At 40.8% G+C, this 26,846-nt stretch overlaps 1 protein-coding gene across 2 annotated transcripts in view; it reads left to right on the forward strand.

Annotated features, from left to right (window-relative positions):
* Window positions 1–430: 430 nt before the first annotated feature.
* Window positions 431–26,846, forward strand: part of GRAMD4 (GRAM domain containing 4) — an 83,427-nt gene continuing 57,011 nt past the window's right edge. For both annotated transcript variants that reach the window (XM_075208857.1, XM_075208858.1), the window contains exons 1-3: window positions 431–663; window positions 14,477–14,684; window positions 20,274–20,394. In XM_075208857.1, the coding sequence (XP_075064958.1) occupies window positions 635–663; window positions 14,477–14,684; window positions 20,274–20,394 (358 nt within the window). In that variant the 5' untranslated portion in view covers window positions 431–634. The remainder of the gene's footprint in view (window positions 664–14,476; window positions 14,685–20,273; window positions 20,395–26,846) is intronic.

A 26,846-nucleotide genomic window follows, 5' to 3' on the forward strand; every position in this document is an offset into this window, starting at 1 on the left:
TTCGTCTATTTACTATAGTTCTGTTACAGAAGGATCAGCTTTGTCATCAGACTCATAGGTTCTGTTTCAATGAATAAAGCTGTATATGGGTAGCGTAGAGGTTAATAATGTTATGATTCGTTTGCATTAGTATTTATTGCTCAACTTCCCAAATCTCTATCTATCAGAGAATGGGGAAGCAGTACTTGCCGATACACCTTTGTTAGGCTACAACAATGGAATACAGAGATGATGAGACTGAGGTGCGGATACACGGCATTACATGTGCATGTTGTGGTACACTACATGTCACATAAAGTGGTTCGGGTAATGCATTAAAAATAGACCGAGCAGGCAGCGAGGGGCGGGGCTGCGTGACCCGGTGACGTCACCCAGCCAGCAGTCAGGCAGCGGGTTCGGTACCCGGCTCTGTCAGTAGGCGGCGGGGCCAGCAGAAAGAGGGAGGTGACGGAGCAGGAGCGGGGGATAAGGACAGAGAAAGCGGCTCATCTGTGTGCAAGGCGGGGGCCGAGGGGCTGGATCACTGCATCCCAGTCATCTGCTAGGGTTTCCATGCTGCTGCTCCACCACTGGATTGCATAGACAGAAGCGGGCTCTGTGCGGTGCCTGGAAAGCACAGGAGCTTGCTGCTTGGATGAAAGTTTGCTCGGATTTCGGTGCAGGGTAAGGAAGGCCCTTTCCTATCATCTTACCCTCTTCTTTGGCAGGATGAGCCTTATCTGCACAGTATGGGTTAATGAGTCCATTGTTTACGGTGGTCTGGTCTCTTGCACTACCATAACCAACCTGATAATGACACCATCCCCTCACCTGTCTGCCACCTTTATTATACTGGACTGTGTGTGTGTGTGTGTGTGTGTGTATAGTCATTAAATAATTTACACTTGTAGCCTGCTCCAGCCTCGGTATCAGCAGTGCATCCTGACCCAGCATTGTTCATGTTCATTCACCTATGTTTTGTAATAGGGCTGGTGGGAATGGTAGGATTGGGTCGGGGTTTGCTACATGATGGATATTCACCTTTGCAGGCTTAACCTATTCTGTCATAAGTGTTCCCAGAAGACAGGGCAATCCACAGTGCAACATGCTCCCATTGTAATCAATCACCACAGATATAAAGATAATGCTGGGCATTTTATGGCACTGTTTGACTTGTTAACTGGAAACCTTTATTGAACTTGTGAAAGTAGGAAAACAACTGACAAATGTTTATAAATTCCTGGTAGCAGTTACAACCAACATCCACTTTTTAAACTGCTGATTCTGTAGAAAACACATAATATTTCTTACTGTTAGCCAGTTGATGAGTAATATAACCCTGTACTTTTGTACTGTAAAAAGAAAGCTGTCAGTGATAACTTCACCAGTACATTATTTTACAGATGCTAGTGAACATAGAAGATGAACACACATATGTTCCATATATGTGACACACAGAATAGTTCATACTTCCATCCTACTATTTCGTTTCTACCCAAATAAAATCTTAATTCTGATTATTTAAATATAGGTTATGTATTAACCTATATTTATGTTTTGTGTTGAGGTATGTGCACAAGTCAAACCTGACACAGTGTTGTATATCGTTACTGAATCATAGGATGTGTATTGGTTATTCTGATAGTGAGTAACATGAGTTTCTAAAGTTGTGTTGCTTTAAGACCTGATGGTCCAGAACTATGACGGCAGCATAGGTTTCACAACTGTCAGGAAATACAGGGGGTAGATGAGTGAAGTATTTGATACATGCTTTCATTTTCCGTTATGCTGTAAATAATGTCAGTAGTTTCCAGAGTTGGCAAATCATAAGAAGTTATTAGTAATATTGGCTATCTTATGTGGATATTAGGTCATATATGCAATGTAAGTCAAATTTGTTTATATATTTTACACCTGGTTAGTAGAAAACTGGGGTCTGACACCCTAAGGGTTCCACATCACTGCAGTAGAGCTCAACAAATGCATTAAATGTACCAGGCAGACTGCTTTGTTCACTTGGATGAATGTCTGATTGGTAGAAGGGAATGTCAACCTGTAGATTGCATGATGGAATGTAATATTAAAGGGGATGTAGTAGTTCAGCTATGACAGAGCTCCCCAGGTTTATGTGACATTCTTTAATTATTTGAAAGGTAAAAACTTTGTTTTGCATATGCGTCTTTATCGAGATTAATTCAAGTCATGTAAAAATGATCCTTTCATGCATGGAGGAGTATGGTGTAGAGTTCACTGAAAAGTATATTTATACTTTGAATTAATGATTGTGATTGGAAAGTGGTTGCCAGTGTTAAAATCTCTGTAGTAGCCAGGTTTTCATATGGTATTGTGTAGTCATTACACACTTCAATACATGAAACAGAGGAACTTAGCTCCGTACTAGGTTTAGGGCCATCCTCACTGGTCACATTTTTGAATTAAGGTCGAGTTCTGAGGGTGCTTCTTTCAACCTATATGGTGGAATCGTTTAAAAATAAAGAGCAAGGGTTGAGCAATGAAGCACTCCAGTCCTTTATTCAAAAAGTGTAGATTAAAACTAATCTTTATTTGTAATCTTTAAAAAGCACTCATTCATGAATTGGTAATAGGTGAATTATCGACAAATACATGTAGGTGAGAAAGTAGCAAAGTAAGTGTTTTAAAATATAGACCCTGGGGAGGGACTGGTTCTATATAACTGAGAACTTATGTAGTGTGGAGTAGCAGTCTTGTCCGTAATATCATGTTTGCTGGTTTATTATTATCACCATGCTTATCCATATATTATGTAGTGTGTCTCAAGGCTGTTCATTGATGTATTTGTGTTTGCTGTTGGCATATATATGCGTGCTGACAGGATACTTCGTTCACCCACTATCAGTATGATTGGAGCAGGGATAGAGGACGTGCTCCTCCCTTTCTATTGGTATCAGGCCAAATACAAATGCCTGTTTCACTGTATTGGATCAAGTTGAGTACTGATGATTGTACTGTAGTTGTGGTTATCATATAGGAATAATTCTAATTTAGCGGTTGTTGTACCTGAATAGATGACCTGAAAGATCTAGCTCTGATGCTGCTTATCCCTTTATAATTGAACTGTAACTAATATCATGTTCTGGGCGTCAGTCTAGCAGACTGAAGCATGCTTACTTCCTAACACATACATAATCCTTGAATCTAATGTCACATTAACTGACTAAGCTAGATCTGCAACATCCTCCTACTCTATAGCGCCAGTTCACCTAGAGTAGTCGCCCCCCCCCCCCACTTCCAGGTCTGACGTCGCCTAGCATGATGTACAGCCTGACGTGCTTTTCACCTGTGCCGCTTAGTCATGGGAATAATAAACCAGCAGAGATATTTGAAAAAATAAATAAATAAAAAATAAATAAATATATATATATTTACACACACACCAATAGAAAGGGAGGAGCGTATTGATAGTGGGTGAACTAAGTATCGTTTCGGCACGCATGTATATGTTAACAACAAACGCATAAATACATCAATGAACAGCCTTGAGACAAGCTGCATAATATATGGACAAGAATGGTGATACTAATAAACCAGCAAACATGGTATTATGGACAAGACTGCTACTCCACACTACACTAGTTCTTAATTGTATAGAACCAGTCCCTCCCCAGGGTCTATATTTTAAAACACTAATGTATTTTTCGATAATTTGCCTAGTACCAATTCATGAATGAGTGCTTTTTAAAGATTACAAATAAAGATTAGTTTTAATCTACACTTTTTGAATAAAGGACTGGAGTGCTTCATTGCTCAACCCTTGCTCTTTCTTTTTAAATGACACTTAAATACTTGTATGACCTCTTCTGGATGAAATCTGTTGCTTATTTGTTCCCAAGTGAAAAACCTGTAGTCTAAGCAGTGGGTTGTTATACTTTTTGTAACATTTTGCTTGTTATGTGACAAAATTTAAAGAGATGTGTTTTGTAAACCCAGTTACCTGCTGGCATTCAGGGAACATACACCAAATGATGATATGTGTCGAACACTACTGATTTTGACATGTGGTGTATAACCAGCGCTTAAGCTGAGTACACACTACACAGTTTTCATCCAATAATCGGCTAAATCAGCCGACATACGACCTCTCGTTCAAAAGTCGGGTCAGTGTGTGCAGGGACACGATGGTCGAAAGTCTGCCCAAATGGACGATTGTCGCCTCTTTTGGTTGGTCGTACCGTTTAATATTTTCGTTTCATTCTCGTTTCCGCTGTGTAGTGTGTATAAACTTCCAACCGATCCACAACAGTGAATATGAAATTACAGTCATTGCTACGACAACATGGCTGTAAAAAGTCGCTAAAGGGACGTCTGCTCTTCCCTTTATCGTCCTAAATAAAGCTAGTGTGTATGCAGTCCATGGACCGAGCGATCGAAACCGATCGCATGTAAAATCGCTCGGCATAAAAAGTTGGTCAAAATTTCTGTAGTGTGTACCCAGCTTTACACCTGCAGTTGCGGAGGTCACTTACAGTGAACATGAGTAAATGGAGCATGTAGCATTCAAACGATGCTGCTGCCCCTCTTCACCAATGAGACCTATAGAGAGAGGGTGATGCCACTATATGGGTCGTTGGTGAGACCATACCTAGAATACTGATTTCAGTTAGGAAAGACATAAATAAGAGAAGAAGGGCAATTAAAGTGGTGCATGAGCTGCATCACACATCTTACCAGAGAGAGAAGAAGGGTGCTATTATAGAAACTTTCAAAAATATCAATGGTTTATTAAGGTACAGAAAGACTGCATTTTATAGATGAAGCGATATATTAGAACAGAGGACATGCACTAAAACTGGATGGTAGCGGGTTTAATGGAAGTCTGAGGAAGAATTGCATTACTGAAAAGGTAGCATGTAGATGGAACAGCCTCTCAACAGGTCGTCGAGACTAATATGTTGGGGCAATCGAACTGTGCTTAGGATAGACATAATGCTATCCTAAATATGAAAAAGTTACTGATCAAATAGGTTTTGAGTTATTTTGTGAAAACATGGATAGATCAGATGGGCCATTTTGGTCCTTAACTGCTGTTAAATTCTGTTTTTATTATTCTGTTTTTATTATTATGTTTTTATTTTTAGTCATGTGATCTGAAGAGATTAATCCAGTGGTTCCCAAACTGTGCGCCTAGGCTCCCTGGGGTGCCTTGGAGATCTCACAATGGCTTGAAAAATTTTGGAGACCCTAAGGGTGCCTTGAACTGAAAAAGTTTGGAATCCACTGGATTAATCACACAAGAGATTGCTAATGGATTAATGAGATTTAACTGCAGAGTCTGAAAAACACCCATGTAACCAAAAAGCATGCATGTGAACAATTGTGCCTTAAAATCGCATGTCTATGCTCATAGTTGGACACATTTGAAAACTATAATTATAAATATTGCAAGACGGGGGGGAAAATACCCCTTATGCGATTAAGTAGTAGTAAATAGCGGTAGTGTAGGGCCAAGGCCCCGAGGGTCTGTAAAACAGAACTAACAAGTACGTTTAAATTGTAGCAGAGGGTGTTTGATTAAGAGAACCAATCACAAGCCACAATCTCTTAATCACGTCTTGTGTTTTGGTCTTTCTGCTCACACACAACTGGTTTTCAGCTAGGGCTGTACGAGGAGTAGAGGAGCCTGGGGAATTTTTTTTTTTTCTTGTACTAAGTGGTACTGCAGCTTTACGACTTTCACATTGCTGTGTCACTAAAAATAAATTATTTGGCAGGTGTTGCGTCGTCAGGCTGAGAACTATTGCACTAGTTTTTACTGTAATTAAGTTTTTATTTTAAATCAATGAGAAACATAATTCTGGAATAGAAAGTGACAAAACCGTGCAGCCCTTTTGTGGCTATTCTGTATATTTAGATGAATAAAATGCTAAATGCTTTCACAGCAAACAAGAACGTTGCTGGGTTTTCCCATTATCCACTTCAGCATTGAAACACCAACCAATCTAACCTCACCCCATCATCAATCAATACAGTTATTGTCGCTGCAATTGTATTGTTGTGATAACATGTTGCCTCTGAAAATCATTAAATTGCCTTCATTCAACACACAAAATAGATTGCTAAATTATACAATCGCCACAATTGGCTGTAGTGCTTGTATTACAGTGGTTTTCACGATTAATATTGTTGCAAGTTGTTAGAAACTTTAGTAAATATGAATCTTTTACCATTATTTCATCAGTTAAGATGCTGAGTAAGTAGAAAATACAGAATTTACATGCAATGTAGATTTACTTAATAGTTTTCTCATGGTAGATTATAAAATTCTTTGTTTTTTTTTTTACCCCGTTATGATTTTATGTGGGACTAACAACTCTGCTTTAATGAATGTTTTACAAAATGTCTTAATGTGTGCTTTCAGCAGCCAATATATATCAACTGCTATAAATTGCTTACAGCATGATCTTCCATCTTACTATGCATGAATCAACAGGTTCTCTGTCCGATACAGTTTGGAAATAGTAAAGTCGCAGCGCAGGGAATGTTACAATGCCTGTAGAAATTGCAAATGCGCATGCACCAAGCAAGAGACAGGGTCTGCAGCTTGGGCCTTTTCATGATTATGGTCTAATCGGAGTACTTGGGAAATAATATAATCATGTGGTCATGATCACTCGTAAAGATATGTTAAATGGTTCCAGCAATCACTGTGTGTAAGCAGTAGCGGATCTAGTGAACCATGGGCCCCCGGTGCGGGGAGGAAGAAACTGGAGCCCCCTGAACCTCTGCATCTGCCATGCAATGGGCCTCATCTCCATGGGCCCCGGTGGTTATGGTTTTATGCTGGTTCAGAAGATTGGTTGTGTGTGTTTTTTTTTTTTTGTATTGTGTGACCTAGTTCATACTTGCCAACTTGCTGAAGTTGGCTTCCGGGAGCCTGCCGGGGGAGGTGGGCGTGATGGGGGCGGGGCCTCAAATGTGTGTCATTTTGGCGAAACACTGCGATTCCCGTTGAATCGCGGCGTTTTGGACCCAATTCTGCCCACTTCACTAGGAAGTGGGCAGAATTCTGCCAGATGCGGGAGATTGCCACACTCTCCCGGGAGTCCGTGAGACTCTCGCAAAATGCCGGAGTCTCCCGTACATTCCGGGAGAGTTGGCAAGTATGACCTAGTTTGAATAGTCCATCTGGAAATGCCTGGGGTCACATACAACTAGTCAGACAGGGCTTATTACACAGCCCACAGATGCTTTGATTACAAAGGACAATAGATGTGGTCACTCTAAGTGCTTTGTTTTTTTGTAAACGAAATTATATTCTTTTAATAATGGATGTTTCACAGACCATTTTACCAATTTGCAACCAGTGGAACCAGCCACATAAAATGTGTAAATGTGTTTTCCATAGATTTCAGCTCAATAAGGAACTATAGAGATAATGTCTTCTAAGGAATCCATATAACATTGTCATGTATCCAATGTACGTGTGGAAAATCGTAACCAGCTTAGTGATCTTGCTAAATCTCTGCTATGTTCTAAGTAAAAGTTATTCTATTCAGTACTAGAAGTGTTTTTCAACAAAAGGACAATAAAACCGTTGCAATATATGATAGCATACCAATACGCTTCTTTCATTGACCATGCAGAGGAAAGGAGATATTGGAATTATTTTAGTAATGGTCAATTTTAAGGACTCAATCTTTATACTGATGAATTGTCTATGCTGATTCTGTTTTGTATTTGTTTTTTGTTTTTTAAGAAAAGTGTTTTGCATTTACGTTTTTTCCCTGTGCTAATTTGCTACCTCCATTTTTATTTAATAAGCATTGCAACTTTTTTCATTTTAAGTTCCATTTAATAATGTTCTGTTTTTGTGTTCTTAATGAAATAAAAACCAAACCTGACACATTAAAGGGGGAAATTCACTTAACCGTGATGTTCCTCAGAACACTGTGGGCGCAAGATTTTTTACTAAAATCTCTGCTGATTTTGGGAGGATGGAGAGAGAGAGAGTTTGAGGAAGCTGGTAGAGTTGTGAGAGGAGAGGCCTGTTTGTCATGTAATCGGGTAAAAATGAAGAAAAATATATAGGCTATACTCCTATTTTTTTTCTTTTTGCTTTCTGGATGTGTTGCACAAAAGGTATCTCTTTCCAACATATGAATATTATTATATGGATGTTAATTAAAATGCACTTGTCCCTTTAAAATGATAAAGGAATAACCTATAATCACTTGATAGAAGGCCTTTGAGGTCATTCATACTGGTCGCACCTTGGTACAAAGAATAGCAATGTTTGAGCCATGTGTGTAGGTCTCTAACATAACATAAGAGCCTGATGTATCCATGTATACAAAGCATGAAATGTAAGTTTTCAGAACCAAATAATTATGTTGTACTTTGAAAGTCCCTTAATGTGAGATTATATAAAGTATTTGAAAAACTGAAGACATTTTACAAGTGAAGCAGCCAATAATAGTTTGCAAATATACAACACACTCTAGCACGTTTTTTTTTTTTTTTTTTTTTAAACATTTCTTTTAATATAGTTTTTGGATTTTTTTTTGCTTATTTTCAGTAATTACTTTTGTGTAGTTTACCACAATTGTTGTGCTATTACTATTTTTTTTTTTTTGCAGCACGTAAATAATTTTGCACCAATTGGTGATGGTATTTGCTTCTGCATTTTAAATGTATATGGTTACTATTTCCTTAAAATCAGTATCAGTGATAAGATAATCTGTATGTTTTATCTGTTACTTCATGGTTGGTGGAAAGACTGCATATAAAAACCTAATCACTTTTAATAAAGTGGTTTTTGTTTTGTTTTTGCTTGACCCCCCCCCCCTTGCTTTTGTATCATGAGAATCCCTAATGAATTTGTGCCCAGTCTGTTTAGCAGGTAGCAGGCAGTAGAGCATTATATTTTCCACCTATCAATTCATTACACGGTTTCGGTCTGCAGATGTAATAAGAGTCAAGTCCCAGTGCCACCAGTGGCATGCAAAAAACTCTGAAATGCTACCCTTGATGTTCTAGAACAATTAAAGCAACAATTTAAATTTCTCTATAAGGGAAGACCTCTCGCGCTCTAACATTCTTCTTTCATGTCCCCTTATTTTCTATTTTACATTAGACTTGTAGTGCTGGGCAGGGAACTCTATACTTCTGTGTTTCACTGTATGATTGTTTATTTCCCATATTACTGGTAGATATATGTGGGCTGTGTTGGCATGTTTTCAATCCTGGATTGTAGCTCTGGCAATAGCTTTTCACAAATATAACTTCTTTATTTTTATTTTTTTATATACATATCCTGTCTAAAAGCTTATTGTAGGATAATGGAGGCAGCCACTTAAAGCCCAACATGATTGATAACCAAGCACAACAGCTTGTTTCTTGCTCAGAACAAGTAAATCCACAATGTAAAGTCTTCAGCTCCTGAACTAAATGGCATCTCAGGCTTTGTTAAATCCACTCTCATCACAAATTAATGAATTGTCGCAAATGAAGTGTGTGTGTGTGTGTATATATGTGTATATATGTATATATATATATATATATATATATATATATATATATATATATATATATATATATATATATATATATATATATATATATATATATATATATATATGTATATATATGTGTGTGTGTATATATTTTTATTTATTTTAAAGGGAGAAATGTGCAAATAGACCCAAATGGGCAATGTTACAAAATGACATTTTATTCAAATACATATACTTTAATGAGGAGTTGGAGCCCCTTTTGCAGTGATGGCAGCTACCACTCTTCTTGGAAGGCTTTCCACAAGATGTTTGAGTGTTTCTGTAGGAGTTTGTGCCCATTCATTCTATAGAGCATTTTTGAGGTCAGGCACTGATGGGCGAGAACAAATTATTTGGCCACACCTGTTAATTATTGAATTGAGGTGTTTCAATAAGACCCGTTGTCAGAGGAGTAGAAAATCAGGCACCGAGCCATGCAGTCATTTGCAAACATTTGTGATAAAAAATGGGTCATTCTGAAGAGCTCAGTTCAAGCATTGTATTAGTATGCCACCTTTGTAATAAGGCGGTTCGTGAAATTTCATCCCTGCTGGATATTCCACGGTCAACTTTAAGTGATATTATTAGAAAGTAGAAGCGTTTAGGAACAACTGTAACTCTGCCATGAAGTGGAAGACCACATAAAATCACAGAGCGGGGTCAACGACTGCCAAGGCAGATGGTGCATAAAAGTCGCCAACGCTCTGGTTCCATAGCTGAAGCGTTCCAAAACAAACTTCCACTGGCATTAATGTAAGCACAAAAACTGTGCGGCAGGAGCTTAATGAAATAGGTTTCCATGGGCGAGCAGCTGCATGCAAGCCTCACTTCACTATGACCAGTGCCAGGCGTTGAATGGAGTGGTGTAAAGCACACCGACTCTAGATTGTGGAGCAGTGGAAACCTGTTCTGTGTGGTGACGAATCGTGCTTCTCTGCTTGGCAGTCAGATTGGCGAGTCTGGGTTTGGCAAATGCCGGGAGAACGTTACCTTCCTGACTGCATTATGCCACCTGTGAGGTTTGGTGGAGGATGGATAATGGTATGGGGCTGTTTTTCAGGGTTTGGGCTAGGCCCCTTATTTCCAGTGCAAGGCAATCTTAATGCTTCAGCATACCAAGTTATTTTGGACAATGCTATGCTTCCAACTTTGTGGTAACAGTTTGGGGAAGGCCCTTTTCTATTCCACCAAGACTGTAGTCCTTGCTTTGTGCACTGGGACACAGACAGGGTTTGAGTTCGGTGTGAAAGAACTTGACCGGCTTACGCAGAGCCCTGACCTTATTCCAATCGAACACCATTGGGATGAACTTCAGTACCTGAGAAAAATAAGCCCGCGCTCGGCACATCCCACAATATATATGGTACCAGCTGCTTGGCAATAAGCCCGCGCTCGGTATATCCCATATTGTATGTGGTACCAGCTGCGAGGCAATATAAATGCCCATATATGTATACAAAACAAAAAGACAGTTGTCAGCGCTTATCCTTTAAACTGCATATCTGTGTGTGTCTAGCAAAAAGAAAACATGAGGTATTCGTTCATATTTTGAGCAAAAGACTTAAGCCTGCATCCAAACGTCAAGGGAACCTCATTATATGCAGCTCCTACACTGACCTATATGCTTTAAACACCATTAAAAAGCAGTTAGAATCAGATGCACTCACCTCCCAGGTATAGGGGTTTACATCTAGCAAGGGCTGGCTTGTGAGCCACACCCAAATGTGCCTTAAATAGGCTTGATGGACAGCTGCTGTGACAAAAAGGCAATATTTTAAAACAAAACCAGAGAAAAATAAGCCCGCGCTCGGCACATCCTAGATGCTAGATGTAAAATAATAATTTTGTTAATTTATTTAACATTGCTTTGCTAATACAGAACTGAAAAAAAATGTTTGTTTTTCAAGCCACTGTTGCAGGTGTACATTCAGGCCTGATATTTACTTTCTGTTCTGGAAAGCAGAGCAAGAGGAGTGGCCGCTGTCTTGTCTAACATTTCTGGATACAAGCCAGTTGAGATTGCTTCCTGCCCAGTGGCAACTGATCAGTGTTGGGTGTAAGATATGAGCTAACAATGTATTATAAAATAACATTGCGTACAATGCTAGGAGTTAAAATAGCTGTTTCTGTAAGTGACAAGTTAATGCAAGAGTTAACATTAAATCTTAAGTTTTATAGGCCACAGCTGCATCACCCATATATTTACACTATTTTCTTGTCGCCTGTAGTATAGTATCACTCCTGGTCTTATTACACTTTTTACAACCGTCATTTCGCATATGACAAGTATGTTCCCACCATCATGTTTTCTTACAAAAATACATTGCATCTGTCTATTTGGTTTTCAAAACTTCCTAGAAATCACGATTAACGTAAATGTGTACATACTCGTGACCAGCAGTGTAGGCTGATATCTGTACAGAGTTTCTGTCTTTTGAGCAGATGATTATGAGATATAAAGATCACAGATCTGACTGAAAATTGTGTAGGTGTGTATGAATCTGCAGGCTCAACAGGACTTTGTCGTTGGTGAAATTGTTACAGGAAATGCATCTGAAGTAAGATTGCATAGGTGTGTAGCCAGCTTAAGAAAGACATTTGTTATGTTTGTTGCCAAGCCAGTAAAAAAAAAAAAAAAAAAAGCAATCCCGGTGCTTTTTAAGTCATCATTTGCATCTGGAGAGCGTACCAATTAATCATTCGCACATGGAAAATGTATACATATGGAATAGAAAAGTCATCAGTAATATAGGGTGTAATACACATAATATGCACTTTTTTGGCAGTTGATTCTCTTTTTTGGAAGTATTTCATCTCAAGACATGCAAGACACACTGATCAGTGTATGATTATATATATATATATATATATATATCTCTATTATACTAGTTGCTGTTAGGGTGCTGTTTGAGGTGGTATACAGGAGCTGTGGTTCATAGATGCTGGTTGTGGAGATGCGATTGTGGCCAGTAGGAGGTGGTGGAATGTCCTGAGTGGGAAGTAGGTGGTTCCAGGTATGAAGAGGTAAGGGGTGCAAGAGATAGTAATGTGAGTAGTGGAATGAGCACTGTTATGGGTAAAACTGAGTGCAACAGAAATATAACATTTGTATAATTATGCAGGTAAAAGGGAAGTGAGTGACGTTAAGTGATTGGCCGAATGTAGAGGTGAAGGACGGGGTGGGATTAAAGTTTACGTTGGCATATGGAAGAGTAGATAGAATATAGAAGGGGTTTTAGTATATCAAAAGGGGGGTTTGAGTCGACCAACAGTTTGTGTATGGGTGGTTGTGATTGGGGGTATTCGTAGGTTGGAAAAGTATTGAAGTATTACTATGTAAGTGATGGTAACATATTAATTAAAGACACACATTGTAAATGAGTATCATCAAGTGATAACCTCCAGTGGACAGCGCACCATGAGTACTGTCAGATAACTGTGTCACTGACCTGCTGCTCAACATCACTCCCAACATTGCTCCCATACCAAGGAATATAAATAACTTGCACTATAATGCAATGTATAGCGTTACCTGGCAAGGCAAGAAAAAAAAAAAAAAAAAAAGGGCTGGCAAGGAAAACCCAAATAAATGTGCCTTAATACACCAAACTTCGTATATTAATGTAAGGTGTAATGCTCATGTTTATATCCTGTTTAGTGTTGAATTCCTTACATTTTCTTCAAAACAACCCAAAAATGTTTTAATGGATATATCCTTTTCCTATTATTGTTGCCAATATGAGGTCTCTTAGGGGCATATTCAATTGTCGACGGAAACGCCGAAAATCTCGTGCTCCGCGCACTATTACCGTTATTATGGTAATGGTGCGCATAAAAACCGTTATTACGGTAGTTTTCCCGCTGGATTTCAGCTCGCGGCTCCCTGAGCCACGAGCTGAAATCCAGCTTACAATTACCGTAATAACGGTTTTAGTTTTAATGCCGCGGAAAACGGCGAGAATTGAATATGCCCCTAAAAGTTAGAAGATGCATTCTGTATGTGTTTCCCTGACTTTTTCCCTACATTGACTTGGGTAAAAAAAATGCTAAAACATTTAGTACACCCAGCACTGTTGTCATTTTAGTAGTACCAAAGGGAGCATAGCTAAGTATTTTGTATTTAGTTAGTTTGGGACCACATAATCCAAGTTTGTGGTTTTCTTTAAAACCAGAAATCCTTGTAATTTTAATTTTCTGGTATTTGTCAAAAGCTTTGGTATTTTCTCTTGCAAAGTGTATCAAAAGTTCATGTGGAATTAAATGATCTGTAATGCAGGAAGGAATGTTACTGGTTTGATCTCTAGGCAAAGGACCACATGCAGATTATAATGCTCTACAAGTGATATGATTGCATAGTTTATTACTGTTTGTATAGTGGCAGCATATTCCGTTAGCGCATTTGTTCTGACATGAGTGTTCATCAAAGGGTTTCACTATTTGAGGTGCTCATGCTTTCACAATACTGCTGTATGATCCCTGTCCTGCAAATCCAGATTTGTTGTTTAGACACTTATTTATAAACTGGGGGGAAAAAAATTGACACACAACAGCTGGGATTTGCTGCTGTACAAGGGAATACTGTGCAAGATAGTTGAACATGACACAAGAAATCTTTTCTAGTAAACACAGTTGGATTCATTGTATGCTGAATTAAAACCGCTGTTTTGGTGGCTCATGTATTTCTGTACATAAACAAGCCATGTGAAACTTTCAGTGTGAGTGGCTATTATAATTCCTGCTTGCACCATTCTGTGCCAGTGGGCCAGATAAATCCCAGTTTGCCTACCTATCACAGTTTTATGTGGTACACTGGAGATTAAACAAGCTGGCACTTTAACTGTTGCAGGCAGTGTTAATCTGTCACATGCTTTACTAGGGTGTGTGGTTTGGAGAGTTAAGCATGGATTGCCAAGACTGAAATGCTGCAGCTTTGTTTGCTAAATGTCTTCCTACTTCTCACCTTGCAGGGACATAAACAGTCATGTTAAAGTAAAGCAGAAAGGTGCCGTGCTGAACATGCTAAGGAGACTGGACAAGATCAGGTTCAGAGGTCAGAAGCGAGACGAGTTTCCCGACTTGGCAGAGTCCCCAAATGCTTCCGATACGGAATGTGGAGATGAGATCCCTCTAAAAATACCTCGAACATCAAAAGACAACGAAGAGTTAAAGGACCCTGTGAGTGTTAACTTTTGTAATTTTATAACTAATCTCTTATTCTTTCAAAATCCACTTTACAGTTTCCCTGTTTATGTAGGTCATGTTGATATGAACTTTCATGGTAGTACTGAATTGGTTATGTATGGACTTTAAGTGATTTACACGTGAAAAGATGACCTTTCCACCATTTTTTCATTCTATGCTGCTGTATTTAAAACCTTGGCCACTATAAATGAATGAGCAAAATGCCTTTTTTCACCTATATTCCGTTGCGCTTTTATTTCTTAAATACAATATAATCTGTTTTCAGAAAACTTAAATTGTATACTCAAACTAACAACGTACACATTAGCCTACCACTTACAATGTGCATATAATAGGATTAGGCACATTGGTTTACATATATTTATTAATGATGGAAGGCAAAACTCCCTGAGGAAATGCTTATGCATCCGTGGTTGGCCCAGTGGCGGATCCAGGGGGGGGCGATCGGGGCGATCGCCCCCCCCCTAGCAGACACTTGCTGCCGACGGCTGCACAGTATGTGCAGGTCCGTCCAGCCGTGACAGGCAGGGACAGTGTGCTGCCCGGCTGCTCTGATTGTGTAAAACACAATCAGAGCAGCCGGGCAGCACACTGTCCCTGCCTGTCACGGCTGGACGGACCTGCACATACTGTGCAGCCGTCGGCAGCCTAAACTGTTAGAAAGGGGCGGGGCCTAAATCGCCCCCCCTAAATCGCCCCGGGTACAGTAGTTTTCTAGATCCGCCCCTGGGTTGGCCAAGGACCACCTAATGACGACAACCACAGACCTCTGAAGTCTTTATGCAAAGAGTACTCTCTAGTGTAGGATGAAATTGTCTCTTGAATATGTATTTTGGTATTTCCCTCAGTTGCACCTTTTTGCTGCATAAATGTTGAGCCTATCCAATTATTGTAGGCCAAGTCCACATTTGTGCATTTATTTATTTTGTTAATTCTTAATTTAACAAGGAAAATATACAAAGTGTTTATTTTTGTTTTTTTTCCCCTTCAGCATATGTAATTACATAATAAAATAAAGCATGTTTTTCTGTTGAAAATCACCAAGCACAATGCTACAACACAATCTTATTTGCATGACTTTTAAAACATGCGAAGTAACGCGCCACATCACGGTACTTCTGCGAATAGGATGGTCTTAACAGTGCGACTACCTATATTGAATCATATACTTGTGGTTATTAAATTGAGAGCTAACTTACCAAGATGTATGTGTATATAATATATATTTATATGTACCAATATTAATATTTTTTAACACGTAATCCACTTGATGGTCACCTTAAATAGGATTGGATCAGTAGTTGGAGTTTTGATGATAAGTTGACTTCGGGTTGTTATTTCTTTCTACTTATAGATGTGCGTTCCAAATGCACTTCCAATGAAAACTCATTACATTATGTACATGAAATGGGAACATTTATAATCTCTAAACTAAGTCATTAACTGCTCAGACAGGCATTACCCGATTTCCTGGACTGATCATTCAGGGTTATCCTTCTCTTCGACCTTCTTAAAAAAACGTTACAGCAAGGTAGGTAGTGCCTGGATGACTCCCTCCTACTTAATCAGCCTACCTTTTTTAGACATTTAAACCTTTATCTTTAATTACTTCCTAGATAACTCTACTCCTGACATAGCGCCAGGTGTTATATGGGAGGCCCATAAAGCCACTATTCGAGGCCACCTGATTAGTTTGACTGTGTCCTCCAAAACATTGTCCGCGGAGGATATGTCCTCCCTAGAACGTAAAATTACCTCACTCCTTTCTCGGCATCAGACCCATCATGACCCTGCCTTACTTACTCAAATTAACTCATGGAAAGGTCAACTCAACACTCTTCTTTCCTGTATGGCTGCTACCATTGTGCAAAAAATCCAACAGCATTATTACGATAAAGCTGACTCGGTCCTCGCTAGAAAGCTTCGCCAAAAAAAAAGGCCCTGAGTCATTGACACAATTCGGCAGTCACTTGCATCATCCCGACAGCGATAGTCCCTGAGTTCCTAGAATTTTACTCCTTCCTTTATAATCTTCCCATTTCCCCCCCCCCCCCCACAACCTCCATGGTGACCCCTGGTACCTACTACCTACTTTTGGAGGAGTGCCTCATAACCACCTCTCTTCCTAAAATTAGGCCACTGCACCAGTCCTCCTTGACCTCAGGCATCACTCTGACTGAGGTCCTGGTGGCCATCAAATCTTTAAAAGCCTCTTCAGCTCTAGGCCCCAACAGTTTTACTCCACAATACTACAAACAATTTGCCGGGGTTCTTGGACCTCTTCTAACAAAATTCTTTATCAAGATCCTGTAAGGGGCTTTCTTCGACCCAGCCACCACTAGTGCTAATATCATTGTTATCCTCTAGCCGGGGAGGGACTGCTCCCTATGTGCTAGCTACAGGGCTATATCATTACTTAATGTTGACTTGAAAATCTACACTAAAATATTAGCCTCTAGATTGAACCCCCTTCTCTGTTCCTTTGTCCACACTGACCAGGTGGGATTTATTGTGGTGTGCCAAGCCCCTGATAATACTAGGGGAGTCGTTAATTTGATCCTTAACATCTGTAGTGTTGAGCTTCCCTCTCTACTTATGGCGCTCAACGCTAAAAAGGCGTTCGACCATATCTATTGGTCTTTCATGGATGGGATGTTGGGAGCAATGGTGTTCTCTGGTAAATTTCTGAATGGTGCCTCTGCCCTATACCATTCCCTATCGGCTACAATATCGACGAGCGGCCTGACCTCTGCTCTCTTTACCATCTCAAATGGCACACGTCAGGGTTCCCTTCTCTCCCCTCTTATTTTCACTCTTATGATAGAGCCCTTAGTTGTCAGGATCAAGGCTAATCAGCAGATGGTGGGTATACCAGTGGGATCTACATCTAAAATTCCGCTCTATGCAGGCAATGTCCTCTTGACTATTGTTGTTCAGACCCCCTCCCCCTCACCACATGGTTGCTTCTTTACATTATTTGGATAGGCCTTATTAATGCTGTCAAGATGAATTTGCTCTCCAGACTACTTTACCTCTTCCAGACCCTTCCGATCCACCCCCCCTTATGTCTTTAAGTTTCTTCACCTCCACATTCCTAGATTCATATGGTTGGATGAGCGCCCTTGGGTCTGCTTTAAGGTCCTCCAGGGGTCCTCGCGTGAAGGGGGGTTGGGCATACCTGATTTCTGACGCTATTATCTCTCCACTCAATGTGTTCTGTGGTGTGGCTCCGAATTCTCTAGAGTCTGGATGGGTATTGAGGCTGAAGGTCTGGAACTGCTCTCACCTTCTCTCTTCTGGCTCCCCTGGGCTTGGTGCCCAAAACGCTCCTTGCTTCATCCAGTCATTTCACGGTCTTTGGCAGTTTGAGACTCATCTTCTCAAAAATACAGCCTCTCTCCCCACCCCCCCTAATAATACCGCTATTCAATTTCCCATAATTTTCACTGGCTCTCGCAGGGGGTCCATCATCTAAATAACCTCACTTCCACGGCAGTATTCCCTCAATTATCTGACTTTCAATCCAGACTACACATTCCCTCTAAATACTTCTACCAATACCTACAGCTCCACCATTTTCATAACGGGTAAAGCTTGCCTCTACTCCCGTTCTATTACTACTTTTGAAAATCTCTGCCTGCGTCATTACTTCACAAAAGGTCTCATTTCTACATTATACTATGAACTCGCTTTGCCTTCTTTATACCCACAAACTGGTCTGAGAACATGACCTTGGTAAAACTCTACTGAATGAAGAATGGTCAGGTTCATGAGAATGCTGCTTCCAGTTCTATCTGCGTCAAAATAGAGGAAAATGTCTGCAAGGTGTTGTTTCGATGGTACTATGTGCCCTCCTGACTCCTCAGGATACACTGTGACTCTCCTGACTGCTGTTGGCGGGGGTGTTCCCACGAAGGTATCTCCCTCCACATACGGTGGATTTGTCCCAAACTAACATGTTTCTGGGCTGATGTTAAACAACTGATCCAATCGGTACTTCAGGTCATGTGCCTTTGGAGCCTAATTTTTTTTCTATTTTTTTTTCCCTCCTACCTCTGGGGGCACCCTTGGTGACTCGCCACCAGAACAAGTTGGCTTGGCATATTCTTTTGGCATCCACCTGCCAAATTGCAGTGGACTGGCGGCAGCAGACTCCCCCCATCGCTTCATACCATAGTTAAGAGTCTGACATGTACGACATATAGAATACATGGCTAACTTTCTTAACAATTCATCTAAATCTTTTACCAGGGCTCGGAACCCCTTTTTGCAACTTTAAAAATCCTTTATCATTTGCAGCACTTTTCTTGTGTTACCTGTGGCACAGCTATAGATTTTCTTACTCCTCCTTTTGCGTGCCTACTTGATGCTTATTTATGTTCATGTTGACTCTTAATGCTGGTTGTTTTTTTCCATGACCTCGCAAAAATAAAATAACTAGTAATTAACGGACAAACAAGCCTATTTACCCTTGATGTAATTTGTTACCTAAAACCCAGTGTGCAAAATGTATTTTCTTTCAGTTTCTTTTTACTGTGTCTCCATCAGATGGAGCACCTTGTGCATTGCTTCACTTTACAAGGTAATGGCTCATTATACATCATCATCATCATCACCATTTATTTATATAGCGCCACTGATTCCGCAGCGCTGTACAGAGAACTCAGTCCCTGCCCCATTGGAGCTTATAGTCTAAATTCTCTAGCATACAGAGAGAGAGACTAGGATCAATTTTGATAGCAGCCAATTAACCTACTAGTAGGTTTTTGGAGTGTGGGAGGAAACTGGAGAACCCGAAGGAAACCCACGCAAACACGGGGAGAACATACAAACTCCACACAGATAAGGTCATGGTCGGGAATTGAACTCATGACCCCAGCGCTGTGAGGCAGAAGTGCTAACCACTACGCCACCGTGCTGCCCACACTTTCAAGTCTGTATAACATTTTCCCTAGCTGTATACATTTTTTTAGTGTTAATTTTTATTTTTTTAGATATGTGTAAAAATGGCCAGCTGATTCGTTGAACTGTTCTGTTTTTGTGGCCTCCGAACACCTTTTATGAGAGATTTTTGCAGCCCTGCAGTGTGTTAAGCACCCTCCCTTTTTTTTTTTAAAGGCTTCAGTGACGTTGCATTTTCCCTTACTGCTGCAGGAATGCTGGCTGTACAGGTCTACGCCTGCGTACAATCAGGAGTCCTATTTCTCACACTCACCAAGCTGTTTAAAAAAAAAAAAAGGCTTTCTGCTGTAGCTCCAACCTCAACAGAATGCTGCTATTCTACTTTCCATGACTTATCTGATACTGCAGGATTTGTATTTGACCACGGCTGAAGGAATAAGGTTAATGCTCCTTTTTTATTCATTTTTATTTTATTTTTTTATGAATGTTGTTGTCACTTGGTTCATTTAGAGGAAGGTAGGCACATTTTTATGATTTGAATAGTTGTATACAGAGGAAAATTACCATTATACTGCACACACGAAGTTTTCGTTAGTGTACACTGCAGTGTGTGGTCTGATATTTTTCTAAAGCTTATGATGATATTTAACTCCTTCTTAGGCTGGTTCAGGGACCATCATCATGGCTTCGGGAATATCAGAATTTAGCAGGACAGAGACTGACCGACTCAACGAGGTGAAGGGGCATTTAGAAATTGCTTTATTAGAAAAACATTTTTTACGTAAGTACAATTTATTCTCAAAATCCATATTTGAATTTTTATGAATGTTAACTGTGGCAGTTCTCCGCACTGGTTAGTAGATTGCATGTGTTCAGTTTTTTATTGTTCCTAACTGTGCTTATAGACATGTTTGTCAAATGTTACCTGCTGTGATAAAAATGCACATTCGTTTCATCAGCCCAGATGGAATCCATCAGTGTAGATACAAGAGATTATAACCTAGGTTTGCAGGTATTCCATGACCATGGCTGTGTTTTGAAGTCATTTTAGGTGCATGATGCAAGTCATTCTGCCTTTTTTTTTTTTTTTTTTTTTTTTTTTATTATTATTTATCATTTAACATAATGTATCCAAAATTAATCTGTTCTACTATTATGCACCATATTTGGGTTACTAGACTCCAATTGCAATAGCATCAACAATTTACCAATGTAATATGGCACTGGGAGCAAGGACTTTAGCGTGGTTTTGTGTAAGCAATGTGAAGCCGGTTTACAACAACCATTTCAGTAGTAGTAGTAAACGGTAAATGGATGTACATATGGTTGCGCTAAGTGTTGCCCACTGTGAAGTATTAAGTTCTTGTCAAGGTGTGTGTGTTTGGACCAATGTCTGTATGTAAAGAGTACTTGTACTTGCCACCTGCACACTATGCACAAACAGGTGTCTGAAGAGAGAACCTACATATTGACATATTACAATCACTGTGGCACAGCTATAGATTTTCTTACTCCCCCTTTTGCGTCCCTACTTGAAGCTGGGTAGTTATAAAGTTAATGTCACAGGATCATTTGCCTACACATACAGCTAGTTTACAGCATTTTAGAATAGTTGTGTGTGAATAACTATACACTGCATTTATATTTCTCATATTTTTCAAAACTGCTTGCCATACGCATGAGTTTCTAAATATAATGCATCATAACATATAAAGCTACTATATTGGATAAATCGGTAACCTTTATAGTAACACAATGCTAGAATTCACTGTTAACCTCCTCACATTTTTATCCCATAATTAACCCTCCTCCTCATAAAGTTTTCAATCCCATCACCAAGCTCATAATACTTTCATCACATTGTTGATATTGTCCCTAGCATTCATCAAGATTTCATCTCCAGTCCCTCATGTTCCCCAGGAAGGAGGCTTTTAGGAAATAGTACTGCATACACTGTGGAAACCATCTACGACAGGCCTGTCCAACCTGCGGCCCTCCAGGTGTTGTGAAACTACAAGTCCCAGAATGCCCTTCCAGCTATCAACTGGTTGTTTACTGGCAAAGCATGCTGGGGCTTGTAGTTTCAGAACATCTGGAGGACCGCAGGTTGGACAGGCCTGATCTACGACTTCCAAGGTTCATTCTACTCTGCCTTACTTGCAAGGAAAACAGTGTGACAGCAAAGAGCAGGTAGAAAATACATCCAGACATTGGGTGGAAAATGCAACACACATCAGGAGTGTATGTGGTCAGCTTGAGTCGTAGCACACCATGCGCGCACATCTTTGATAAAGGGTTGATTTATAAAATTTTCTTGCTATAGGACTTTCTATGATGGTGCTGTTTTGTCTGCTTGCAGAGCTTGTGTTGTACATTATTTTCTTCATAAACCCTTTATCTCCTCCCCCAATCTCTGTCAGTGTACTTGTGCTCCACATTGGAGTTAAGCATGTATTGAGACTGTATGGTTTTGAGCAGGACTCTATTTCATCATCATCACCAGCTATTTATATAGCGCCACTAATTCTGCAGCGCTGTACAGAGAACTCACTCACATCAGTCCCTGCCTTGATTCTCAAAAGTAAAACTTGAAATAATCAGAACCGGCAAAGTAGTATCTGCTAACCAGATGTAAATGTGTTACAGAGGCATTAGAATTCTGACTGTTTAAATTAGCAAATTGGTGAACTATAGCTAAGCATTGTTCTTTTGCAATTTTTTCACAAAATATCAGATTTCATGTATTCCCATGTCAGATTTTGGAAGTATAGGTTCATAGCTGTAATTGGTTGTGCAACTGACACTGGGCGATTCCTGCCAAAGTCATCAGAAGATGTGCTCACTCCCTATCTGAGAATTTTAGAAAAGGCAATAGAAGAAGCCTGCTGAAACAGATTATGGTTGCAGGCTTATTTAACTAAATAATTTAATTTAGTGTAGGACTGTACAAAATAATGCAGGAGCCAGCCATTAAAATCTAAGAACCATCTGTTAGGTTGCTGGCCTGATCACCAACCCACAGAACTAGATGACAGAGGTTTTCACCTATAGCAGCCGCCTTTCCCTTAGAGCTTGATGCGCTCACTGGTACTCAGATGCCCCCAGGACTTGGCTCCAGATGTAGTGTGGGTGTTAGGAACCCCAGCAGCCAGTACCACAAAACCCGGAGTCTACTCCGAAAGTCTGGTGTTCACTGTTGCCCCTAGTGGTGGGGACAGACTTGGCTGCAGACAAACGGAGGGTCGGGAGATGTGCACCGGCTGCGGAGAACCCAGGATGGGAGAGTTATGGCAGACAGCTTATCCAAAGAACGAGCCGAGGTCAGGGGTCACTTGCAGAAAAGAATAGTCGTAAACAAGCCAAAGGTCGGGTTCACAGGCACTGTAGCAAGGTCCAAGGTACGGGCTGAAAGGTCAAGGGTCACTGGCAAACAGGCAGAGTCTAAAGTCCAGGCAGGGGTTCAAACACAAGAAATCAATCCACAGGTTTTCACCACACGATACAGGAGCAGGTTAGCTGACAGACAAACTGGACGCTATAACCGGCAGGGAGGCGAATACAAGAGACAGCCAATCAGCACTTGTCCTGAAAGAGCCACCGCCCTTGGTAATTACCCTTCAAGAAATACACCTTAATTAGCCCACTGGCTGGTGTAGATATTGTGTGCGCACCCGGCTTCCAGCCTTACCGGGACGCGTCGCTGCAGGTATCCAAGCGTCCGACCGTTGCCTTGGCAACGGTTTGGTCTTACCTGGAAATGACATCCCGGTCGTCAAGATGACGGCTGGGATGCTAGAGGAGCCAGGAAGTGAATTGCGGCGGTTATGAGTGCCGCCGCGGCTCGTAACAGTGGGTTGGTAATGCAGGCCCACAGCGGCAGGCCAGGAGACTGGTAGAAAGCAGCGGGAAGTCAAAATGATAGCTAAGGTCAAGGGTCACAGGCAAGCAGGGTAGTCAATTAACACGCCAGAGGTCGGGGTCACAGGCAAGGTACCAGGGTCCAAGGTACAGGCCAAAAGGGTCAGGGTCATGAGCAAACAGGCAGAGTCCAAAATCCAAGCAGGGGTCATACACAGGAAATCCAACAGAGTATCCACAGGACAAGGTACAGCAAACAGGAGCAGGTCAGCAAGACTGCGAAAGAAACGCTATAACCGGCAGGGAGGCTGCCTTAAATACTTAGACCAACCAATCGGGGTTCATCCCTGAAATCACACACAGGCCAGTTTTAATTGCACATTAATCAGTCCACAGGCTGAGACTTATTTGCGTGCGCGTGCCCGGCTTCCTATATTGCCGGGACGCGGCGCTCTCGGAGTGACGTCCCGGTCACGGCCGGGACGTTCGAGGGCACTGGAAGCGAGCCGTGGCGGCTGTGAATACCGCCGCGGGTCGTTACACCATCAGTGTATTAAGAAACTGGGAAAGATGTGAATTCTTGACATTAATAAAAATGTCTCCCAAAGTTAGGTGCCAGTAGTGATTTTTTTGCATGGCTATCTGGCTTTGTCCAACTCTGCTTAAATACAAAGATACTAGAACTTAATTTTTTTTTACTAAGTAATTTGAAAGTACGGTGTTCTCTTTTTAATTGGTATGACTGACTCAAATGCTTGCACCTTTTCAAAGCAAGTTTTAAATAGTCAGGCTGTTACAGACATATACATGTTCTATTTTAAGTTTTGGGCACCTAGTAAGGTTAGGGTGGGGTGAGCCAAAAGCTCTCCACTGTACATAAAATATAGTAAAATGCTTCTTAAAGCAGACGGCATCCACAAGATCCTTGCTATAAAAGATTATTAATGTAAACCTCACTTAATAGATGCATACAAATCATGTTTTATATGCACCTTTGGCTAAGTATCTATGCGGTTGCTTGGAAAAGACTAGTTTGAATGGCACAATCCAATTCCTAATTCCCCCCCCCCCCCCTAATATTTTTCTTTTGTAAGGCAGTGTTCTTTTCTCTAGGGAGTAAATGAATACCTTTTTGTTCTAGGAAGACTTTTAAAGCTTCATGCAACTGGGTCTCTAGGGGCTCTCTGTCAGGTCTATAATACAGAGTTGGCAAATCAACTTAGATCCACTTAGAAATGGTGGATGGCAGAGGGATGGTGGTGAACAGGAATCACACGCGGTTATTGGAGCAGCTACATGGGCTGTCTTTCCCCAGCCCATGTAGCCGCCTCCCTGGGCCCTTACAAGGGAAGGGAGCATGTTAATGAAACTTTACAAGTAGGTGGCAGTGCAACTTTAACTCTTTGTTGTGGAAAGATATATAATACAAGTTAACCCGTGCATGATACTCATGCATTCTAGTCAAATTAAGCTACTTAAGGTGTTAAAAAGGTTCTTGTCATGCATTTGGGCCTAGCCCAGGCCTCCTCAGGGGAAGAGCGTTACTTCCTGACACAAGCGCCCTTTTTTAACGTGGTTTTGTCCACATGTCACCACCTCATCATTTTTCTCCATCACCTCATCCTTCATCTTCATCGCCACTTCCTTCATCAAGCTACTTAAGGTGTTAAAAACTCCCCACTGTCACCCCCGGCAACCACCAACCACTCCCAACTGTCGCTTCTCCTTCAAGAAATATATAGGTCAGTGTATAACTCTGCCCAGCAGGTGGCGCTGCAGCTTGTTTTTTTTTCTTCCACACACGCCACTAGGCATTTATATAGTAGATTGGCTGAATTATTTCATGCTATTGTCAATGGAAACCAGGTCTCCTATGAAGTGCATAATTTTGATATAGTGAAGGAAAAGCAGGCTTTTTCTATTGTATCTTACAAATTTGGAATAGAAATATAAGTAAAAAGGCTACTAAACACCATGAAGTGTGTGTATGTGTATATGTATGTATGTGTATGTATGTATGTATGTATGTGTATATGTATATATGTGTATATGTTAAGGATGAGCGGGCTCGGATTCCGCTAATCCGAGCCCACCCGAACAGTGCTGATCCGATGGGATCCGAGCACTGTTCGGGTCCTTCCACCCGGGAAAAAAATCTGAAACAAGGCTATGACATCCAAGTCTCGCGTTGGATCTCGCGAGACTCGGATGTCATAAATTCGGCGCTTGCGGCCGCCATCTTCATTTGGGCTGTGATCAGGGAAGAGGGAGGTTGTAGGGTAGTTGGTGCTCCTGCTCCTGTGTGATCAGTCCAGTGGTGCTTTATTCTTTTGTCCTGTGCTCTGTCCTGCTGAGTCCAGTGGTGCTTTTGTCCTGTGCTCTGTCCTGCTGAGTCCAGTGGTGCTTTTGTCCTGTGCTCTGTCCTGCTGAGTCCAGTGGTGCTTTTGTCCTGTGCTATGTCCTGCTGAGTCCAGTGGTGCTTTTGTCCTGTGCTCTGTCCTGCTGAGTCCAGTGGTGCTTTTGTCCTGTGCTCTGTCCTGCTGAGTCCAGTGGTGCTTTTGTCCTGTGCTCTGTCCTGCTGAGTCCAGTGGTGCTTTTGTCCTGATAAGTCCATAGTAATTTTATAATTATTAACAAATCATAAAAAAATAAAAAAAAAATAAAAATTATTTAAAAAGTATAAAAAAAAATTCTAGAGCAATATATTCTTGCAGTCCAGAAATATTAGTACTGCTAAATTAAAATACGTTCACTGTTCTTGCAGTCCCCAAAAGCTAGGTACTGCAATCTATATTACTACGTTCACTGTTTCCGCAGTCCCAAAGTGTGTGTGGTTTAGGGGTACGCTCTCTTGTGCTGCATATAATGGAGTACCAAAATTTGGAGGATAAAGTAGGGAAAGATCAAGACCCACTTTCTCCTAATGCTGAAGCTGCTGCCACTAGTCATGACATAGACGATGAAATGCCATCAACGTCGTCTGCCAAGGGCGATGCCCAATCTCCTAGTAGAGGGCATGTAAAATCCAAAAAGCCAAAGTTCACTACAATTAGTAAAAAAGAAAATTCAAATCATCTGAGGAGAAACGTAAACTTGCCAATATGCTATTTACGACACGGAGTGGCAAGGAATGGCTTGGGCCCTGGCCCGTGTTCATGACTAGTGGTTCAGCTTCACCCAAGGATCTAAGCCCTCCTCCTCCCCACCCCTCTAAAAAATTTAAGAGAGTTAAGCTGTCATCAACAACACAGCAAACAACTCTGCCTTCTAGAGAGATGTCATCACAAATCACCAAGGCGAGTCCAAGGGTGTTGGTGGTTGTGAAGCCTGACCTTCCCATCACTGTATGGGAAGAGGTGACTCCATCCAGCATTT

Source organism: Mixophyes fleayi, chromosome 4 (genome assembly GCF_038048845.1).
Source record: "Mixophyes fleayi isolate aMixFle1 chromosome 4, aMixFle1.hap1, whole genome shotgun sequence".
Lineage (NCBI taxonomy): Eukaryota > Metazoa > Chordata > Amphibia > Anura > Limnodynastidae > Mixophyes > Mixophyes fleayi.